General features: G+C 27.3%; 3 protein-coding genes and 1 long non-coding RNA gene across 10 annotated transcripts; 3 read left to right on the top strand and 1 right to left on the bottom strand.

Annotated features, from left to right (window-relative positions):
- The first annotated feature begins 5940 nt into the window (after positions 1 to 5940).
- LOC132921283 (uncharacterized) lies at positions 5941 to 9519 on the top strand. Of its 5 annotated transcripts, none has more exons than XR_009660852.1 (4): positions 5945 to 6494; positions 6563 to 6899; positions 6965 to 7122; positions 9217 to 9519. It is a non-coding gene; the product is annotated as an uncharacterized LOC132921283 (long non-coding RNA). The 5 variants fall into 5 exon arrangements; XR_009660849.1 differs by having other exon boundaries at positions 5946 to 6494; positions 6559 to 6899; XR_009660850.1 differs by having other exon boundaries at positions 5946 to 6554; positions 6617 to 6899.
- Positions 9353 to 13464, bottom strand: LOC132921280 (uncharacterized). 2 transcript variants are annotated; one of them, XM_060984217.1, is made up of 4 exons: positions 12990 to 13464; positions 10816 to 10918; positions 10506 to 10742; positions 9353 to 10371 (listed from the first exon to the last, which is right to left on the bottom strand). In XM_060984217.1, the coding sequence occupies exons 2-4, from the start codon at positions 10870 to 10872 to the stop codon at positions 9586 to 9588; spliced, it is 1080 nt and encodes a 359-aa protein (XP_060840200.1). In that variant the 5' UTR covers positions 10873 to 10918; positions 12990 to 13464; the 3' UTR covers positions 9353 to 9585. The 2 variants fall into 2 exon arrangements, with proteins under 2 accessions (XP_060840200.1, XP_060840199.1); XM_060984216.1 differs by having other exon boundaries at positions 13233 to 13463.
- Positions 11015 to 21862, top strand: LOC132921281 (NADH dehydrogenase [ubiquinone] iron-sulfur protein 4, mitochondrial). The gene is made up of 4 exons (XM_060984218.1): positions 11015 to 11220; positions 11387 to 11549; positions 21289 to 21464; positions 21532 to 21862. The coding sequence occupies exons 1-4, from the start codon at positions 11150 to 11152 to the stop codon at positions 21710 to 21712; spliced, it is 591 nt and encodes a 196-aa protein (XP_060840201.1). The 5' UTR covers positions 11015 to 11149; the 3' UTR covers positions 21713 to 21862.
- Positions 13548 to 19345, top strand: LOC132921279 (uncharacterized). 2 transcript variants are annotated; one of them, XM_060984215.1, is made up of 5 exons: positions 13548 to 13905; positions 14599 to 14765; positions 14832 to 15046; positions 15143 to 15313; positions 16073 to 19345. In XM_060984215.1, exons 1-5 carry the CDS (start codon positions 13736 to 13738, stop codon positions 17885 to 17887), a joined length of 2538 nt encoding a protein of 845 aa, XP_060840198.1. In that variant the 5' UTR covers positions 13548 to 13735; the 3' UTR covers positions 17888 to 19345. The 2 variants fall into 2 exon arrangements, with proteins under 2 accessions (XP_060840198.1, XP_060840197.1); XM_060984214.1 differs by having other exon boundaries at positions 14599 to 15046; positions 16073 to 19344.
- Positions 21863 to 22630: the final 768 nt, after the last annotated feature.

Here is a 22630-nt window from a genome sequence, read left to right as displayed (position 1 = left end):
ACGATATATTTATATCATCTTCGAATGCGACATTTTCTAGATTAAAAACTTCTTCATTGCATTCTAAACTTCGTTTAATGTTTTCAATTTCCGGCTCATAATACAGATCTGCGCTTACTGGTAACGTTATATTTTTATTTTCTCCCAGAGTGACAATGCTGTTATTGTCTGTAACTTGTACATCATCCTGTTCCACACCGTTTATATCCTTTAAACAATATTATGATTGAATTATTTTCAGGTATTGTATAATCAGTGGCGGCGCTAGGCGTGGGCGGTGTGGGCCATTGCCCACGGCCTCGCACCTCAAAGGGCCTCGTGTTCTAAAGGGCTTTATAATTAACCATAGAGAAATATGGGAGAAATGTCTGTACAAAAGTGTATTATTTTAAAAAATTCTAAATCTTAATATTTATTAAACAACTATTGTAGGTATAAATCACAAAAATTTTATGAATTTTCAACTTCAAAATTAGTTGCAAATTTTCGCGATTTTGACATATTTCATAGACATTTGAACTTTAAATGCTTATAAACAAAAAACGTGACTAACGATTTTTGATTTTTTTTTTTTTACTACGATATTACGATAAGTATATTTTATATAAAACTTTCTTTTAAATTTTAAAGATTTTTTGGAATGCCAAATTTATTTTATCGGCAGAAAAATGAAAAATTTAATTTGTTTATAAATAGCTAAAAAAAAATCAAAATATTTTGAAAATTTAATCGTTAATAGATAACGCCAATATAAATATTTGGTGAAAAATTAAAGTATGTATTTACAATGATTCGTTTTTGAGTTACAGCAAAATAAAAAATCGATTTTGTCAAAAACTGATTATGCATAAAACTTCCCGTTTTTTTGTTGCTTTTTTAGGTTTTCCTGACGTTTTTGAACATTAGTCATTACTGAATATTTTGACCCTCCAACGTACTATCTAGATTAAATTTCCTTTTTAAAGAAGTAGGATAAAAAGGGGGTTCTGGCACCTCGTTTTTTATCTTACTCAAAGAGAGGCTGAAGTCAAAAAATCTAAAATATAGTACTTATGGTCTATAGATAATGTTTAGTAATTGTATCTAAATTGTTGTTAAGAACGTGGAATAATGCATTATTTTTTGTTGATTTATGTAGCTATCGCTCAAAGTATACTTTAATCCATAAGAACTTCCGCCTTATTTTTCAAAAGACAAAAATTCATACGCAAAACTCTTTTTCTTTACCCTTCTCCTTTGACGCACAAATTCATACAACTTCCACACTTATAAAATACATAAACTGTAGTGTCGCACAATGAGTGACGTACTGAGAGATCGAGTCCATACTTTTACGAAATGTCGAAGAATTTTTATTGAAAGTCACAAAGTATAAGACTATAAAGAATAAAGATGAGGTGCGCTAAATAGAAAAATTTAATTTTTTCATACCGTAGTTGTCTCCATTAGCTGTAATTCTTCTGATTTCTTCTTTTGTTCTGACGTTTGTTCAAAGTTCTTTAAACACTCGCGGTGACATATCTTTCGGCAATCTGTGCATCTATAAATTTTTTTAAATATTTTCGTTTTTTTTGCAATACATGCATTTTCTTAAACAAAAAAACCTAACTTTCTTTACAAAATTATGGTTCATATCCATTTTTTGAAGATTATGCGTAGGAATTCAATGTAACTTGTAAGTATTATAAATCAATAAATATACTTATAACACGTTCATATAATTAAATGTTAACTGAATATTTGCGTTGATAATAGTTTCATACAAATAGGTAACGTAGTCAATTAATTATTTTTAATTCAGCCAGATAAGTGATAATATTTTATTCTTTAAAAAAATAGTTTACATTAAACATCCCTGTTTTATTAAATAAAAATGCCAAACAATTCTACCATAATTGGTTTAGTTATTTTCCCAAACTCTATAGATGCAATCCGGTCCTGTGTGTAGTAATATAATACATTTTTTCACGATTTATTGTTATATTTTTATATTATATTTACGATTACCTATACTCTATTATAGGTATGTGCGCTAAATTAATTTAATTTTAATCAATTTTGTTAACATGTAAGTCTTTTAACAGTGATTGCTATTTGGAATCAGTATTATTATAGTTAAAAATTTGAAAATAGAAGTTACTAAAAGCACTATGTGATATATTTTAATAATGATTAAATTTAAATAAGAATCGTTCAGGTGCAGCTTACAGGTAAATAGTTAATGTTAATGTATCTCCGACTGTTATGATTTGGAAATTTGGAAGTTGTATTTTACGATATTACGGTATACTTCTCGTAATATCGCAATTTATCATCTGCTATAACGATCATCAGTGATGATTCATCACCATGACTATGGTCTTAGAGTCTAAGATAATAATAATAAATTATTATTTTAACTATATGCAGTAAAAGGATATATTTTATTACATAATTCAGTTCGTTTAGACCATTCTCTGGATAAGAATAATTTTTCCTGCAAATATAAATTCTAATATATTTGTTAAAATTTTTAACCCACTATGTAATCTTGACGAATGTCAATTGACTATTTTTTTGCTATTAGTAAAACAAATTTATACTTAACAATATTTCAGAAAACTATTATAAATTATAATTGATCCTACACGCTTATCATAAGAAAATCACGTTTAGTAGAACCAAATTTAATCCCTTAATTATACCTTTAATTTAAAGTGAAAAGTGAATTGACTTATTTTTAAAGTTAATGCTAAAACTATTATTGAGAGTAGCTTGTGCCTTGTATCAATATTTTAATTATATTAAATGTGACGTGCACGCGTGAGGCACTGAGGCATAGACATAATATAGATATATGTATTATATATTTATGTCTATACCGTGAGGTGACAATAATTTTTATGTGATGCTGATACATTAAAATAGTAAATAAACTATCATAAATTACAGTTGTATTACTGTTTTGTTTTCTGGTTTGAATAAAAAAAAAAATAAAAATTAGGTAACTAGTTATAAATACTTCATACGAGTAAAAAGTAACAAATTGTTTCAAACAATTCGCTACGAAACGTGTTTTTAAAATATATACGATTTATTTAAGCAGTCAGTTTAGTAGGTACCTATTATATAGTTATCGGGCTACTGTACACTTTGTAAAAACCAAGTACTGAGTATGATGTGTTTTATCGTTTGGTTTTCAACTACCGTTATAATGATGTTAATAAGCTATTGGATCTCAATAATTCATTTTTTGAAATATTATGCTGCTTTAGAGCACTTTGTTTCGAAAGTAAATAACAGATTCGATGCACAGGTATGGCAAACAAATTTTATAAATTACTAGTCTTATGAATTTATGAATATTATTATCTTTAACAATATAATATAAGCATTGATATGATTTATTTAATTTTATATTTCAGGAAAATGCTCAACAGCAGATAATACGATGGTACTTGTTGGAAGAATTACGTAAAATAAATGAACGTTATACGGTCATAGAAAGTAGAATTGAGGCCCTGATATATGGTATATGATTAGTTTACACCGTTCTATTATGTTTCATTTGCAAAATAATATGTATGATATTTATGTTATCGATTTTATCTAGAAATGAGGAAACGCTTAGAACAAAGATATTCGGCCGGAGATCTACAAGTATTAAACGAGATATATTTTAAACATAATAGTGAATAGTACTGTACAGTCAAAGTTATAGATATTTTTTTTTTTTGATTTCTTTGATTTCCAGACGCTCGGTGAACCATTGTTTAACGTGGATGAATGATACTAAGACATAATAAATGTCTTAAATTCTTAACAGAGTTTTCATGCTAAATTATTTAGCTAATCATAAAACAAACCTATATTCAATTTTAATTTAAATATATATTTTTTATTATTTTCATATGTATTTCATTATATATTTTTTAATTTAATCAATATTTACAAGAGTCATCATACCTTATAACCACAATAAAAAAAATTATTTATATACTATATAGCAAATTAATTTTTAAATTTTAAAACTACATCGAACATTTTCCACTGCAGGGAGGTTTCTTCATTTTGTAAGACATTTTTTTGTTCTCTCATCACATTCACTTATTGTTCTACCTATCGAATAGATTGTGTAACTAAAAATGTTTATAATTAAAATTTAAAAAAACCTATTTAATTATTTGAAAAAAAAGATTATTAATATATAGGAGAAGTTGAAATTGAGAGAAATGTTTTTATTTTTTAATCGAGAAACGAGCAGAATATTCTATTAGCTGCAGTATAAGTATTTGATAAAAATCACACAAAAAAGTGCTAGTAATTCACGTAGTACCTACGTACTATAGTAAATAGTAATCATTCTATAATAAAGTATAACTTTTGTAGTCTTGTGTAGAATTACTATAGTTAATACAGTATTGTTGAAATTATATACTTTCGATCAAAAGTATCAGCTATTTTAATATATAAATACGAATAGTTTACACAATTATTATTTTGTTTAGTTCAATAAATGTGTGTGTTAATCATTGCAGAGAGATCGTTTTAACTTATTTTTAATTTTTTTAAATGATACACCTAGTTATAATTAGGATTTAGGGCCTGTTGCAAAAAATATTGTTGAGTGTGCACATAATAAAAATTCAAAAATATACAAAATAAGATTATTTATCGCGCGTTAAAAAAGATTTAACATGTTAAAAAATATTAAAAACCGTATGATAATAAAAGAAATACTCGTGATTATAAAAATAAAAAATACAATTAAGGTTACAATAATGGTTACATCCAAAATATTACTCTTATGCCTTATGGTTATTATTTAGCATTGGTATAGGGTATATTATTAAACTTACCTATTTGTATAAATATAAAACTAACGACAAAAACGTAATCTTAATTTTGGAACGAATAAAGCCAACACGAAATTACAAAATGTAATTTTGCGTGTCCTGTAAATTTAGACCATTGAAAATATTAAAGTATAATAAAAATTATATGTAACTATTACAAATAGTCAATATTTTTTACAATAGTATCTAAACATAAATATATAATATTATTTTAACTAAAATAAGTAAGAGAGGTTTCCTATAATTATGATAATATAGAAATTAAACATAAGTAGGTACCTACCTATAATTGATTATGTTCTGTTGTGTGTTTTGTACTGTAGTCGTAGTGTAGGTATATTTTTTAAATATTCATTCTAAACGGGTTAAGTTAATAGTGTTAAACAGTAATATCCTGTGATATGTAATAGTACAGAAAACATCTTACATTATTAAAATATCAGAAGTATAAATTATAAGTTATAAAACTAAAATAAAGAAAAACAACATTGAGAATATCAAAACGAGTTGATATATATGTGATTATATGTGACATTGACATTGAAAATAAAAGACGAACAGACACACAATAACAATAATAATATTATAATTATAAAAATTAGTAAATAATAAATATAATTCATAATTTCTATATAATTTAATAATAGTATACAATTCAAATAACAATACTAATAATACTATAGAAGTATAGACTTAATGTTGAATATACATTTTTTTAAATATATTTATATAGATATGTTAATGCAAATGTATTATATAATATATATAAGTGTACTTGGGAGAATATTATTTTGGAAAATAGTTTTTTTTTTTTTGAAATACTAAACATGCAATTTTGCAAAATTTCTTATGGTGGTTATTTTTTTGCAGCACTAATACCGATCAATATACACAAATACAAATAATTCAGATGTAACATATTATATTAAATCTATATACGTACCTACATTATCCACGCGTGCACATGCGTAAATCAGGATCTACCTACATTATTATCCCTACCAATCTCTAAAATGATATATATATATATAATACGTTAATTATACATCATTGCCCATCGTTCAGCGTCGGTCCAATAGTTTTTTTGTACATAGGTACCGAAATCTGTGATACCTTTATTATTGACGAGCTGTACTACAACGACGACGACAAAAGACGACCGGGAAGCCGTCCGACTATACCCACTTCACTGACCTTTTCAGTTTTCATCATTATATATAATAGAAAGCACTCGCTGGACTGTGAACGAGATCCCGACCCGTTCGACCCTCTTCATAGGTGAACTCGGCGGCGGGTGGTTTTGTCTGCAACCCCCCCTCGCGCCCCACTAACTACCTGTACACCACTGAGTACCGGGAAATGATCCGCGTAACGACCACCCCACAAGCTCAACACTGTGCCATTATTCGATTATTTTCGTTCGGAGACCAGTGTGGTGCGCATGAGATCGCACAATACTGAATATTTGCAGATTTACTGTAAGTAATACTACAGCAGTATAGTGTTCGTTAGCAGTCCAGACCGCCGTTCACCATCCCGTGATGGATGTCCTCAGTCGCTGTCGAGAAAATTCCAATAAGATTTCATCTTACCAATTTCCCGGGTTACACGCTTTTGGACTTTCAGCTCACCACAACATTGGCCTGTGTAATATTACAAGTATGATGTTTTCAGTTACCGACATTTTTACCCCGTATAACCGCCGTTTGTTTGTTTGGTGTAGGTAGATTGTTGATGCATGTGTAATACGTTGTTTACCGCTAACCTCTCGTCGTCCTCAGGTCTTACATGATTAAAACACGAATACTGATCGCTGAGTGTAACAATGATGACGCTTACCCGACGCTCCACCGACTCAGGTCGTAGTTTCGCCTCGTCTACGCGATATTCTTGTAAAAATCTATTTCAGGAGCACGAGAAGTAATTGTCATGGCTCAAAGACACGCGTGTTTTGTTCCGATTGAAGAAATCCAGAACCAAAGAGGTTATGAGGTTTCATAGTTTCACTGAAGCAGTACTCGAAGAAGAGAAGAAATAAGTTCGATATCTAAGTAGCACTTCAAAGTAAGTATCATAATATGTTGTTAAGTTCAATTTTTATTTTAAATAATTTTTTTATTTTAATTTAGGAAGAGATAATATCATGGATATAATGTACACATCATGCCATCAGATGATGATTACCTGACTATATCAAACTAACTGCATGGTACATAATCTAACTAAATACAACAGAATAAATATGAAAGTATCAAGAGATTTAGATTTAAAGGAATGGATAACTTAAGTACGTTATTTAGTATATGTCTGAGCATATATATATAGTAAGTGAACGAACTAACAAAAATAATTTTTTGACATAGGAACCGACAAAATTTCTGGTATATTAGCCAAAAAATTAAATAATATATTATTAATTATAAATTAAAACATAATATATTGGATTAAAATATTAAGGACAGCTTCTATGCTTTAATCATTTTTTTAAATTTTTTATAATTAAGATTAAAATAATGTTGCTAAAAGTATTATACATATTATTAATTAGAGATAGCTTTAAAATTAATTTTTATCTTATGAAAGTAGCACAAAAATGTAAACACAGTTAACATTTTATAAATCAAAAATTATAAAAAAGGATGTGATGAAATTACATCGATTTATATAGTTTCTGTGGTATACTTTCCCAAACAAATATCTCACATTTTTTTAACAAATTAAGTTGGTATCTTCTACCAATAAAAATTAAATATTTTTTTTACACACATACTTAGGCATTTTTTTTTTTTTTTAGTACTAATTTGAGAACTAAATATTGGATATTAATACTTATTCTTGAAATTTATCAATTGTTAAACAGAAGATAAAGATAGTAAACATTTGTGGCTGAAATTTAAATAATAATATTAATTTAATTCTTTAATTTATCGGTAGCTGGCTGTTTTATCTGTTTGCTAAATGCAATATTACAATTAATAATAATAATAATTATCAACCTATTTAACGAATGATTTCAGAAATATACTTTTTATCTCTCTAAACTTGTTCACTATTAAATCTAATTGTGGAATAGTAATTTTTATTTGACAGTTGAAAAGGTAAAACTTTAAATGATTATGTCTTATACAAAACTTTAAGTTAACAATTTTATTATACTTAGTTATACATAATATTTACTTAAAAATTCTTTTTTACTTATAAATCTGAAAGAGGTAGATTAATCAAAATTTTCAAGAGTATCACAAAGTATTGGGATAATTACATAGTCAACTAAAAAAATAGTAATAGTATACAGGTTTTATTAATAAGTAATAACATTTCAATATAATTAAAGATTAAATTAAATTTTAAGTTTCATGTGAATTTATAATAATAATAATAAAAATAATTTAAAGGATAAAGAAAACAATATTTAAATATTTTTCATACTAAAATATTAAATGAAGAAAATTATTTTTATAAAATATCTGCTGGAAAAGTAATAGTTTAAATTATTAAAATGTTATTTTAAACTTAATTATTATTGCTCATCAAAACAATTTTAATTTAATTTTATATATTGTCAAGATGATTAGTATCTACTATCTATTTAAAATGTTTAAAAGATTTAACTCCAAAATAACATTTTTATATATCTATTGCTCACATTATTATAACAATGTATTCTTTATTATCAAATAGTTTGTTTTTAAATTATTCTTACATATTTATTAATTTGTTTCTATAAATATGTATATAAATAGTATCATTAAGTGGCAAATTAAGAAAAAATTAGTCCTAAATTAAAATAAATATGTTCTTTTTTACATAATATAATAAGAACACTAAACTTTTACCTAAGTAATAATTTAAATTAATGAATTTTTTATATCAATGAGAATTAACAGGTTAGCATAGCTAATAAAATAACATTTGAGTTTAGGCCTAATTTATTTTCTCTAAGTCTAGTTAATAATTGTGATTTTATCTTAATTGTAGAACATTTTAAATTTATTAAGACAATTTAAAGTTAGTTATATTAATGTTTTGAGTTAAATGCATATTATATATGAATAACTTATATTTCTTATAATTATAAAAGAAAAAAAATGACAAATTTCTAATATATTAATATACTATTTATCAATTAATGTCAAACTATAATTTTTTTTATAATAGTAATGCTGCCATTTATTTACATCCCTCATTATTATGGTTTATTTTAGTCAAAATACTTTTATATATTATATTGATAAATATACTATTATTATGTATATATTATATCAGGTAAGTTTTTATAATTGTATAGAAGGCTTTAATAATAATTTTAAAGTATATAAATTAATACTATTTGATTAATTGTTATTATTGTTACTTATTAATTTATTTTTTTTTGTTATAGAAAGATTTCAAATGGAAATATGAAGAAAGAAAAATAAATGAGCATGATGGGATATTTTTTGAAGGAATATATTCTTAAGTTACGGATCAGCAATACCCAAGGTTACCAAAAAAGTATTTATCTATGATGCAGGGTATTTAAAACCAGAAAAAAAAACATTTTTATTCATTAAAATTTGCTTAGAAAGCACTTGGACAAAAATATTAACAAAGTTTATACCTATCAGTTATTTTTTATAAGTTAAAATTAATTTTTGTTTTTTTGGTAAATTACGTAATAAATATTGCTTATATTTAACTAACAGTCAATTGTAATATGCATATTGTCATAATAAATCATTAAAAAATTATGGACATTGAATACCATAAATTATGATATGTCCTCATTTTGGTCATCAATACTTGAATCCTCATCATCTGAAATATTTTTTGTAACAGATAAAAATGTTTTGATAATTTTACATTTTGTTTGATTGCAATCGCATGGGTTTGGATGTGTCTCGTGTAAAGAGTCTAACATTTCTAGGTTGATACTGTAATGCCTTGAGTTTGGACTGTTGCGATTGAATTGTACATTGAACATTACAGCATCACCTTCTTCTACTTCTATTTGTGTCGGCAGTACTATGATGGTCTGTTTCCAATGTGTTATTGGCGATGAAGGCGAAGTGCTTAGGGTGGTACCGGTAGTTGGGAATTGTACATCAAACCAAAAACACACTCCCTGGTAAATTCCGCTCTTCTCGACAATAGTCAAGTATCGTTGTGCTGCAATATTGTCAAGCTGTTGTGGTTGACAATTCTTAAGGTTCAATTCTACAATGGGACTGACATTATGAGCGAGCATGTTCTCGACTTGAACACTCATGATTTTTGGTCTATTCAGGTATAAACTACGTAGGGCTTGTGCGAATGATCTCATTTTAACACCACAGACATTGTCCCACTCCGAATAGAGATCTGGTAATGCACACGGAGACGCATAGAGTGTACAATGAGACGGGAACATCAGGCCATCTGGTTTTAAGAACTTGTCTCGCGCCACGATAACGCTGTCCAACATACTCTCGTGCAACATGTAAAATCCCATCCATTCAGAAACAATAATGTCCACCTGATAGGGCAGAGTGACGTCCTCCACTTTGCCGTAAACCACCTGTAAACGGAAGTGCGATTAGCACAGTCTTTAGCATCGTATTACGCGGCCCGGAAGCGCAGTCTCGTCATTCATTACTCATAACACAATTAATATATTACTATGATATTATTATTTAACGTATATATACACACTTCGATGGTATCTGAAAAATGGTTCTCGGCCACTAGCTGTCGGGCCATCTCGGCCGTCTTGCTGGCTTCGACCGCGAATACCTTAGTCGCTCCTGCCTGGGCGCAGAATATGGACAGTATCCCGGTGCCCGCTCCCACGTCCAACACGATTTTACCCTCGAACACCGAGCGGCTAGATAGGATAGCATTTTTGTACGTCTCGGTCCTAGCCGAGTCCTGTATCATTAATTTATGGACCTGAAACGCACACGACAATCATTGAGAACATCCAATAATCTACGCGGGACCGTCGGCGGTGGTTTAAATTTACCTCCAGGTCGCCATAGCTCGAAAAATAGGCATCCGCGTCCGGATCGGTATCGGTCATGGTAGAATCGTTGTGTTTGAAAATCTGCGCGCGTGATATTTATAACCTGCAAAATTTGGTAATTGGGTTAAGGTAAACAGGTAGCCTTATCTCGGCCGCCGCGCTATCAGCGTACGGCAATCACACAGATCGCGATATACCACAATCGCTATCAGGTAGTACGGAGTACGGGCACAGATAGAAAATTTCGGCTGCGACAATTAGAAGATTTTATTTTTTTATTTTTCGCGACCTTTTAATCATACAATAAGAAAAAAATAATCGACCAACACACAATATGGCTTTCAATTTATTCAATCGATCCGCAAGTAAAGTGATCAGAAATGCGATCGTGCCGTCATCGACGACGTAAGTAATAATACACATAATATGTGTATGAGTGTATGGTATGTATATTATTATATATATTATGTATATTATTATATACATACCATACACTTGACTGAAATAAGTATTTTAGAACATTTTGTGTTACCAATTGATATTAACATAGAATTATGCGTTTGTAAAAAAGGGCTACGAGAGGGTTGTTCACTGGAGCTGTCCGATCGGCCAAAGAAGACAAGGGATTAGAACAAGTTTATGTCAAAAAAGAATCACTCTTACTGGACACTAATAATGTCATTGGAAAGACGGCCAACACGAGTGTTCAGAATTACATCGAAGTCGATAACAAAGTATGTCACTCAGTTATACAAAAAATGATAGAATTTAAAATCGGTTCATTAATTTATTAACCAAGTCATACAGCGATTGAGTACTTGGGTTTTTATGTGCATAATTAAAGCACAACAACAAAAATATTTTAAATTGGAATTACATTGTTTCTTCATCGGTCAATCCAGCACCATGGTATCAGCCTACCGAGTTTTAAGATTTCTAACGTTTAATTACAGTTACTGTACGGTTTAATAATTCAATTTGATTTTATTTTCTACTTATAATGTTTGTACTAATTTATCATTGTTATATCAAAATAAAATTAGGACTACTAAAATCAGGCCTATATTTTAAGCGATCCACTGGAATTTTTTTGAAGCTCGCCGTCTCTGTGCCTGGGTAGTGGGTTGATCGACAAATACTTTCCTTTAATGTTTATCTACAAAGCTTATGATGCACTTACTGATGTAGAACCAGTGTAATACTAGTTATAGAAATAAAACAAATTTATCTTTAACATATAGCTAGTTGCCAAATTTAATTTAAAATATTGGTTAGAGGTGTTGATTACGTTGTTGGTTAAAATATGAATGTGTAAAAATCCTATATATAAATAAAATAAAATATCCATTTATGAATAATTTTAATGTTGGTAGCATATAACTATAATAATAAATAAAATTATTGTTTTCAATTTTTAATACTTAAGTAAAAATTTTAAATTTTTAACCTTATTAAAAACAAAATTTATTCCTAGAGAAATATAATTTTTATCTTGTTAGGAAAAATAAAAATACATATTTTAAAGTAATATAAATTATAATTTATTAAAAATGTGATTTATGAATGTTGACTTATGTTACATCATGAAATATGAAATTAAATGTTTTTCTCTACACTTAAAAATTACTGAACCGTCTTCAGTTAAAATAATATCAATAAATTATTTGAAAAGGGCTTTTTTAATCCATATAGGGTGGTGGTTCACACATAAACTTAATTTCAGCTAATGAAAATTAAATTTTTTTGTTTATTTATATTGTTGTTATTGGTTACAGATAATGAATTAGTTATTATGATAGAACATTAATTTTTTGTATTACATTATAATAATTTGTAATAAATTATGGTTAATAAAGCTATTCTATATAAATATAAAATTAAATAATAGTTATATTATATAAGTGGCAAAGTTTGTGGTTGACGTTTATCTAATAAAACAATATTTAATCAATTTTGACAAAAGACAATTAAAAATATTTTAGCAGAAGCAAAATAAGTGATAGATTATAATAGACTAAATTTTGCACACATATTATTTTGGATCTTACACAGGTTTTTAAAGTATTAGAATTGAAGTGACAGATAACGACTACTATGTATTATAAAACTATAAAAAGCAGTGCCAAAGGCAAGGTTTGGCTGAAACTTGAAGAACAAAAAATAGGTTTACTCACTGTTAATAATATTAAAATTATAACTGCATATTTGTTTATTTCTGCTTGTATTGTTAAGAAAAAAGTTGCTTTTTACTATCCGCTGCAGGTGGGCATATCAGTTTTATTTATCCCTGGGACAGTATAGAATAATGCATGGCAAGAAAGCAGCGAATTAATTATAAAATTATTGAGATAGAATATTTAAAACTAAAATATAAAGTTATAAAATTTAAAATTTAAAATTGTATATTATGTACTCACTCAGGACACCTGTGCTGCTTTACCTTCTACTAAGTTGACAAAACTATATAATAATAATGGCTAGTGCTTAAGGGGATAAATTCGATTATGTTATTAAATAATTCCGTAGGAGCGCGTTACTAGTAATTAGAATCGCGTAGTAACCCCTACTCTGACTACTACGGACCTGGCGGCGAGACTCGGCGACAGTCGGCAGAACAATCCCCACTCCCACCACGCTGGATTTCTAATAATTAATATATATCTCCGCGACAAAAATACTATTTTATTACCGTGTTATTATTATCTGACTTTGATACTGGCGCACGACATGTATAAATAAAAATTCAAAACATAGAATGATCGTATAGGTATAATAATATCTTATCGATAATGTACAATTCATAATATTATATTAGCTTATTGCTTGTAATACTATTGTACATATTTTGTCATTTGTTATTCTACTTTCAATGTCTGCACACGTTTTATTTGATTACCTATCTACTTTTATTGGATAAATTATGGCAAACAAAAAACATGGGAAACAAAGTAAATGCAAAAAGAGAAGTGCAAAGTCGAAATGCATACAAAATTTACTTTTGAGTAGGTATAAAAAAACTGAAAAAATAAATAATGAAGATAATACCAATAATCTTGAAGAGGATATGGATATCCAAAAATCAAATGAAACGTAAGCATAAAAATATGGGCAAATGGATACCACTCATATTATATATAATATATAGGTATATACTAATTTCAAGTAAAATTATTAAAAGTAAATAGTAATTCAGTTTTGTAAATAAGAATTATGACGCAACACCAGATTTCGAATTTTCGACAAAATTGAATAATTTTTTTGTATTACCTAACTCAAAAACGAATTAACATAGATACTCGAAATTTTCACAAACATTTTAAGATTGCATTCCCTGTACATGATAAAATCTTTCAAATATTTTGACTCATTTTGAGCTATTTATGGATTTATAAAAAGGCTTGTTATTTTTTTTTTCCATAAATTATGCGAAAAAAAATTTGCTTGGACAAAAACATTAAAAACTCAATAGAAGGTTATAATCATTATTATGTGATATAATTACTGTATTTAAAAATATCCTAGACTGACTGACCATCTTCGCTTAGAATCGTTTTTCATGTATAATTATACTTTTTTCGTATTTTATACATTTACTCAGACACCTACCGTGTGAACAGTGTGGTATGGCGGTACCCACTTGCCCACATTTTTTATCTATAATTTTTTGTATAATATATGTATATAAATATATTAATATATAATATATATTATATAATATATTTATTTATGTATATAATATAATACAATATATTTATACAGAAATATTCAATGTTTTTATGATAGTGTCAATAACGATGATAATGACTACTTACAACTATCAGACCATTCGGGATTAGATGAATCTACATTACCAAATTTGAATGTTGAGTACGTAAAATCTAATGAACCTACATTATCAGGGCGCCGAGTAGTAGACATAGAACATTTTATGAAACAAATGATGGAACTGGGTAAACATGGTAGTAAATGTACTATGGGACGATTTGTACTAATCAAAGAAGTACAAAATGGTGTAGGATTTAAACTTTATTTCAAATGCCATGTTTGTGACCGTCATCAAATTGTCACATCAGACAGAGAATCATCTGTAGATAATGTCAATAATGCGTTAGTTTGGGGAGCATTATCAATCGGTATTGGACATCGTCAGATTGAAGATTTACTCGCAGTTATGGACTGTCCATCACCATCGTTTAAAAAATTTAAACGACATGAAGTTATTATAGGAAAGGTAGATAAACATATAAAAGATAATTAAACCTTGTTATTCCAAAGCTAAAGGTAATAGTGATTTATGGTAATTTAATTTACCATTATTCAATTATAGGTGTGGGAACAACAAATTTCAGAAATGTTGAAAAAAAATGGAGAGCAGGAAAAAAAAATTGCCATACAAAAAGGAAATTTATATAAAGGAACTCCTTACATCACAGTGATAGGTGATGGTGGTTGGGCTAAAAGAAGTTACGGACATGGTTTCAATTCTCAATCAGGCGTGGTAATTTTAGAAATCTTATAAGTTATAACTAGGGATCGGATTTATATGTATTTAATATTTATGAAACCAAAATATGTATTTTACTAATACTTAATTATTATTTTTTTTTTAAATGTAAATATAGGTATCTAGATAATTAGTCGGATATTTTATGTCAAAGGGGAAATATGTATTCGCATATGCATATAAATAAGCCCTATAGATATAAAATGTATATAATAATATAATATATAATATATTTGTTTTTAATAATATTATAGAAAAAAACGGTAGTTTTTGCCAAAAACCAGCTTTCTACTAGTTTTAGATAGGTAATCATTTTTAGATTCTGAACGGAGTGATGAATGTATTGATTTTACAAAGATGTGTTTTTTTTTTTTATTAATTTTTGTGTCTGTCATCACGTTTTGGAGTAGTAATAATGCTCCGATTTTTGACTTCAGCCCCTCTTTGAATAGGAAAATTCATCTTGTTGGTACTTTGAGGTAAAAGTAAACATTTTCCAACAGTTTTCAAAAAAATCGAGAAAAACAAAAAAAAAGTGACAGAAAAACGGCAATTTTACGAAAAAACCACTTTTCGACAAAATCGATTTTTTGACAAAATATTTAAAATATGCAATAATAATTTTTTTAATTTAAAATCCTTATATCACGAAATACATATATGTATCGAATCTGATTTATTTTATCTTAACTTTACGTATGATATATATTTAACTATACGCAAGAACTATTAAGAATAGTTTTTATTTTATAGGGAATAATTATTGGTGCAGAAACAAAAAAGCCCGTCTATGTAGGTGTAAGAAACAAATATTGTAGTACATGTTCTTCTGCATCCAAAAATAATAAAAAAATAGATCATTTGTGTTTCCGAAATTATGATGGTTCTTCAACAGGTATGGAACAAGATATTATTGTAGAAGGCTTTCGCCAAAGCCTAGAACAACATGGTTTAATATATAAATATTATATTGGCGATGGTGATTCAAGTGTGTATGCCAGAATAGTTGAAAAAGTATCGTATGGTCGAGATGTTATCAAATTAGAATGTGCTAATCATATAACTCGTAATCTCCACGATGGCCTACGAAAATTGGTGGCAAATAAACATTTCCCATTACATGTGCGCAAAGTTTTAACTTATGGTTCTCCATCTCCCTTAGAAAGATTGGTTAAAGGGGTACGGACTGCAATTAAAGAGTGTGGAAAATCACATAATGTAAACATACTGCGAGAAGATTTAAAAAATGCACCATATCATGTTCTCGGTTCTCATAAAAATTGTCGTCCTACATATTGTACACGGTCAAATATGAATGAAAAGGACAATGTGCCATTAATGGAAAGTGGCAAAATAATGTCAGAAATTTTAGCAATTGTTGATAAAGTAACGAGAAAAGCCGATCGTCTAGTTTTCAACACTACAACTAATATAGCTGAAAACTTTATGAGCTTAGTTGCAAAATTTACTGGCGGTAAAAGAGTAAATTATACCAAAACAGGCTCATATCAAAGAAGAGTATTAGGTGCAACCCAAGTTCACTCTAGGGGCCAGTCTTGGCATTTAAGTCCATGGAAAAAATTATCAGGAAAAAGTCCCGGCAAGTTTTTTAAAAAAAATTTAACGAGGCGTATTGCAATGACAACTTTAAACTCAAAGTATAAAAAACAAAAAAAAATTAGATTTAAAGTAAGTGGAGGTGACAAAAGTACAGTGAATCATGATTTTGATTACGGTCCAGACGCTGCTGGGCTGGATATGACTGAAGAGGATTTTAAATTTAACGTCAATAAAAAGTTAGAAGAGTTAAAAAAAGATTCTTTTTCAACCGAAACAATCGAACAATTACAAAAAAACACTATTGGTCAACATGATAATGTAGTCTGGCACGAAGCAAAGAAAAATAGACTCACCGCTTCTAATTTCGGGACAGTTATTTGTAGAAAATCAACTACATCTTGTCATAATTTAGTGAAAACATTATTATACAGTAAAAATATTATTTCGAAACATATTGAATTTGGACGACAAAATGAAAAAGTGGTTATCCGACAATTCGAAAATCAGTATAACAAAACTGTAAGACCGTGTGGGTTGTTTGTTGATGAACAATATCCATTTTTGGGCGCAAGTCCCGATGGTTTAGTTGATGACGATAAAATAATAGAGGTCAAGTGTACGCCGTCTATAGGACAAAAAACCTTAGAAGATGCAGCTCTTGATAAAAAGTTGCAGTTTTGTTTAGAGCTTACAGAAACAGGTCAACTTAAACTCAAAGAAAACCATAAATATTATTGGCAAATTCAAGGCCAACTAAACATTACAAAAAAAATAGAATGTATTTTTATTTTATTCAGTATGGGAAATAATCTTTATGTGCAGAATATCAACAGGGACGAATATCTTTGGACAAATAAGATGCTTCCAAAATTAATCAATTTCTACATGGACTGTATGTTGCCTGAAATTGTAGATCCTCGAGTTCCAAGAGGTTTACGAATACGAGATCCGGCGAAAATAACGGAAGCACAATTTCAAATAAAAAAGAAATTTAAAAATTTAAAGTAAGAATTGAAAAATGTCATATTATGTAATTTTAAATGTGTTATTTATAATTTTTAATATTTTGTATTTTTTTTTAATTGCATTGATAACTATACTGTTATAATAATATTATACGCATTTTATTAATAATACCTTATATTTATTTATATAGTTAATTCTACCGATGATTACATTTATTTATTTAGTCATGGCTATATTCATATCAAAAAACTAAAATTAATAATCACTTTCCTAAAAGGGTTAGTACAATACACCGTAATTTTTTAACACGGGAGATGAGACCAATTGTCGATTGCAGGCACTCATAGCGCAGAATAAAGAGTGTTTTTCTGTCGCCGTAGGCCTATAGGCTATATATTACGTCGCATCTGCGTCGACAACCAACAACCGACTAGCAGCCAGCGCGCCGTTGCGCTTTGCCGCCGCCGCTAAGCAGCGCTAACAGTGGAATACGATAAATTGCGTGCATGCGTTGGGTATTAGGGGAGGAGCCAACAAAATTGAATAAACCAAATCTTAGTTCCTTTCCAAATTACTCAATAGTTAAAATATTTTTGATCTGAAAAAATAAACTGATTCATAATAGTAATACCTATATACCAACGTTGATTTTTTTTTCGTATTTTGATTATTAAAAAAAATATTTAAGAAAAACCATTTTACCACTAAGAGGTAAGTTTGAACCCAAATAACCTTTAAAAATAATCATCAACAAAGAAACAGCCAACGACAGTATTCTAGGCAATATGTCAATATGATATATTCAAAGTTACAGACTCCTAACTACAAAACTCAGACTAGTAGGAAGGAACTCAAAATGCGAAATTTCAATTTTTGAACTGTATTTATAGCCAAAAAAATGAACAAATATTTTTTTTAATATTTTTTAGTTTCATCTTAAGTCATGTTTTAACTTTAGGTATACGCATTTCAATGATTTAATAAAAAAAAAAAGATCGGATATTGCCCCTTAATGAATTGGAAAGACCAATAACAGGTTTGCTAATCTTTATTATCTTAATAAGATTTTTTGTTGACAACATACATACATGTTAACCTAAATCATAGGGGCGCCCACAGTATTGTGATTTGTGTTAGTGTTAGATCATTTTAAACTAATTTATATAATACTAATTTATGTCTTCTATAATATTATAACTATACTTTATACATTTTACTAATATAATAATATGTTCTTATTGTGATAAAAATTTAATTAATAATTTATCATAAATCAAAAAGATGCCTGTCTTTTAAAACATCAATAATTTAATTATGTCTGTTTTGTGGAAATTCAATATATTTTTGTTTATTATTACATGAATTAAAATTTCCATATTAATAATTATTGCTTATTATTAATCACAATTAAACATGCAATGAATTATTAACATTTTTGTTATTATAAGGTATTTTATATTTAATTGTATTATATAAGATTATTAACCTAAAACTGTTAAGCAACTTACTAAATGCACATGGCACATTTTTATAAAATGTATATTTCTCTGTAAATTTCAAAAATATTGTTAATTTTATTAGATTTTACATCAAAATCAAACATTTTATCAAATTATAGTAATTATACTAATTAAATTTTCTTTATCTTGATGGTTAAATTTAAATTTTGTTTATTTTGAATATTATAGTAAGAATTTATAACCAATGATGATATTAGTTAAAATAAAATAATTTTTATTTGGTTGTATTAAATATTTTTATATTAAAAAAAATACATTTTTAAGTAAATTTATTATTTATTAGTTATAACTGAATAACAAAACTTCTTTGAGGTGCAGTTCAAAATTACTGAAAAAGTAAGTTAAATTCATGTTAATTTTTTTTTTAAGTGATTTTCAAATTAAATCTTAATTAATGTATAGAATAAAGTATCATTAATTTTCTTTTAAGGTATATTTTGACTGAAATCTGATAAATTCAATTTTAAAGACTAAATACATAACCTTTGATCAACCATTATTATTTTTATTATGAAGTACTTTTTAAAGAAATAATTTGTTCTCACAAGTGTATTCTAATATTAATCCAGTAGATATTTATTATATATTATTAGTGTGACAACTGAATTAAAAAAACATTTGAAATTTCTCTTAAAATATTACGAAATTTTAATTTTGATAAATATCGCTTTTTTTCTTGAGGATTTATTTAAAATTCAATTAATTGATAATAGTATTCTACCATACATTTAACCTAAGTTGAAACAAAAGCATATTTGCAATTAATATATCAAATAGTCTGTTATTATTATTTTAAAATTATTGTCTTAGAAACTAAAAAATATATTTTATCTCGATGAACTTAATATTTGTGTACAATAATTTTTTTGAAATTGATTTTAATATAAATCAAAATGGTGTATTATATTTATGGTGTTTTAAATTATAATAAGTAAATAAGTACTAAATAACTAAGTTTTATAAGAAGTCATAGGTAATTTGTATCCCTGCTAGCAGTTTTGTCTTAAATCTAGTTGGATCTTTAACTCTGTATAGTGTATAAGTATCAATAACTATTGATCTTATAATTTAACAAACAAAATATGAGTAATATTGATCATAATATATTGTTTTTTCCTATTACTATTATTCTACTAAAATCATCATAAATAAAAAAAACTGTTATAAATAATATGTTTTGAAAAATGCATTAATAAATTCTTAGTATATATCTATATATATATTTAATAATTTTATGATTAATTTGTTAAAATATAACAATTTTGAATATATTTCCTATAAACTAAAACTCAAATAGAATAATAATTTTAATAATAAATTATAATTACACAAAAATAAAAAAATTAAATGTAAATAATTTTATATAATTATGTTTTTGTTCTTATAATGATTGGAATAAATAATAATATCACCCGCATGTGTTGTCTCCGTCTTACACATGTACGACATAGTAAATTTTCGTTCACCAGTTTCAATAGTGTACTTTTAGTTTTAATAATTATGTGAATTGACCTATTATTAAACTTTTAGGTGAGTTATGAGTATGAAATTATTAAATATTTGAAAATGATCATAATTCACTTAAAAATTAAAATATCGTAAAAAACCAACAAGAGAACACAGATAATGTTCTTACCTAAAAGTTTGATAATAGGTCAATTCACTCAAATATTAAAACTAAAAGCACACTATTGAAACTGGTGAACGAAAATTTACTATGTAGTAGGTACGCGTGTAAGACTGAGACAACACCTGCGGGTGAGACGTCCTCTTAATCTTTTGTCAGTGACATATTATATTTATATTTATATTATAATATTTGTTCACGTAAATATTAAACAGCTATGATTTTAAGATTTTAGGTTCTGAGTAAAATATTCAACATCACATGTTTGTAATTTTTTGAATTTTTTTATTATTCAGGTAGATTTGAGTTCTGTTACCGGTGTACCCGAAGAACATGTTAAAACTCGTCTAGTAAAAATCAGTAAAGCTACCAAAAATGTCATGCAATCCGGTACCGACAACACTCATAATTGGGTGATGGAATTTGATAACAGAGAACGTTGGGAAAATCCATTAATGGGTTGGACATCGACGTAAGTACATCTTTTTTAATATAATATTATTAATACACAAACATAATGAGATGGGTTATATTTTTAGTGGTGATCCGTTGTCAAACATGAAGATTGAGTTTGTTGAAAAAGCTGATGCCATCAATTTTTGTGAGAAAAACGGATGGAAATGGTACTTAGAAGCTGAGTCTAAGACCAGGCCAATAAGATCAAAGTCTTATGCAAACAACTTCTCATGGAATAAACGTACAAGAACTTCTACTAAGTAAACATACACAGTATTTGTGTAATAATAGTTAAAGCGATGCCTGTAAAAAAAATATATATAATTAATTTTCAATCTAAAACCTGTTACTATAGTGTAAATTAGACACGCCGTTTTTTATAGGGTAATAAAATTCAATACTCATTTGTTGAAATTTGTGTCAATTTTTTTTTATTTTTTATTTTATTTTAACAAAAAAATCAATATTATACAAAATGTCAAAACGTAATATATCAAACTTAACTGTCTAACAGTTGAAAATATTGAAAATACAAGAACAAATATATGACAAAAGGATTCTTATAATAATAATAACCATAATAATAGTTGTTTGATTGAATAAGTCATTCCAAAAGTACAACATCAATAATCTCGATAGTACTATTATCATGAAACACGTGAACATAATATTATTTTATACGTATTAATTAGTAATTGTATTTGTACATACGTCAAACTATATTAATATAATAATATCTTGAAGACTTGAACGACTACCTCAAACCAGCAAGAGTGCAGTTATAATAAGTTTGTTAATTTAAAAAACTAAACTAGCAATAAAAAAAAGGTTTCTTAAAAAAAACCTACCTAGGTATATAATAATATTGCTATGCATACTCTGGTATTCACAATAAAAATGTGATAACACTTTTCAAAAATTAGGTAATAGGTACTTACACCGTATCTACAACATTACAATGTGAGTGTATAGTTAGATTATTAATTATCATACTTGTTAAGTTTCGAACACTTTATTTTTATTTCAAGTACATTTCAACTACTTTTAGAATAAAGCATTTCAAATCCACGTTTTTATGTTTCGTATTTAAAAATATTAAATACAAATAAATATGTAAAATATTAAACTCACGAGGATTTATAATGCATTTAGCATTAAGAAATTCTACAGAATATCATAGGT

The sequence above is a fragment of the Rhopalosiphum padi genome, chromosome 2 (genome assembly GCF_020882245.1).
Source record: "Rhopalosiphum padi isolate XX-2018 chromosome 2, ASM2088224v1, whole genome shotgun sequence".
Classification (NCBI taxonomy): Eukaryota; Metazoa; Arthropoda; class Insecta; order Hemiptera; family Aphididae; genus Rhopalosiphum; species Rhopalosiphum padi.
Note: the sequence above shows the minus strand (reverse complement) of the source record. Positions and strands in the feature narration are given on the sequence as shown.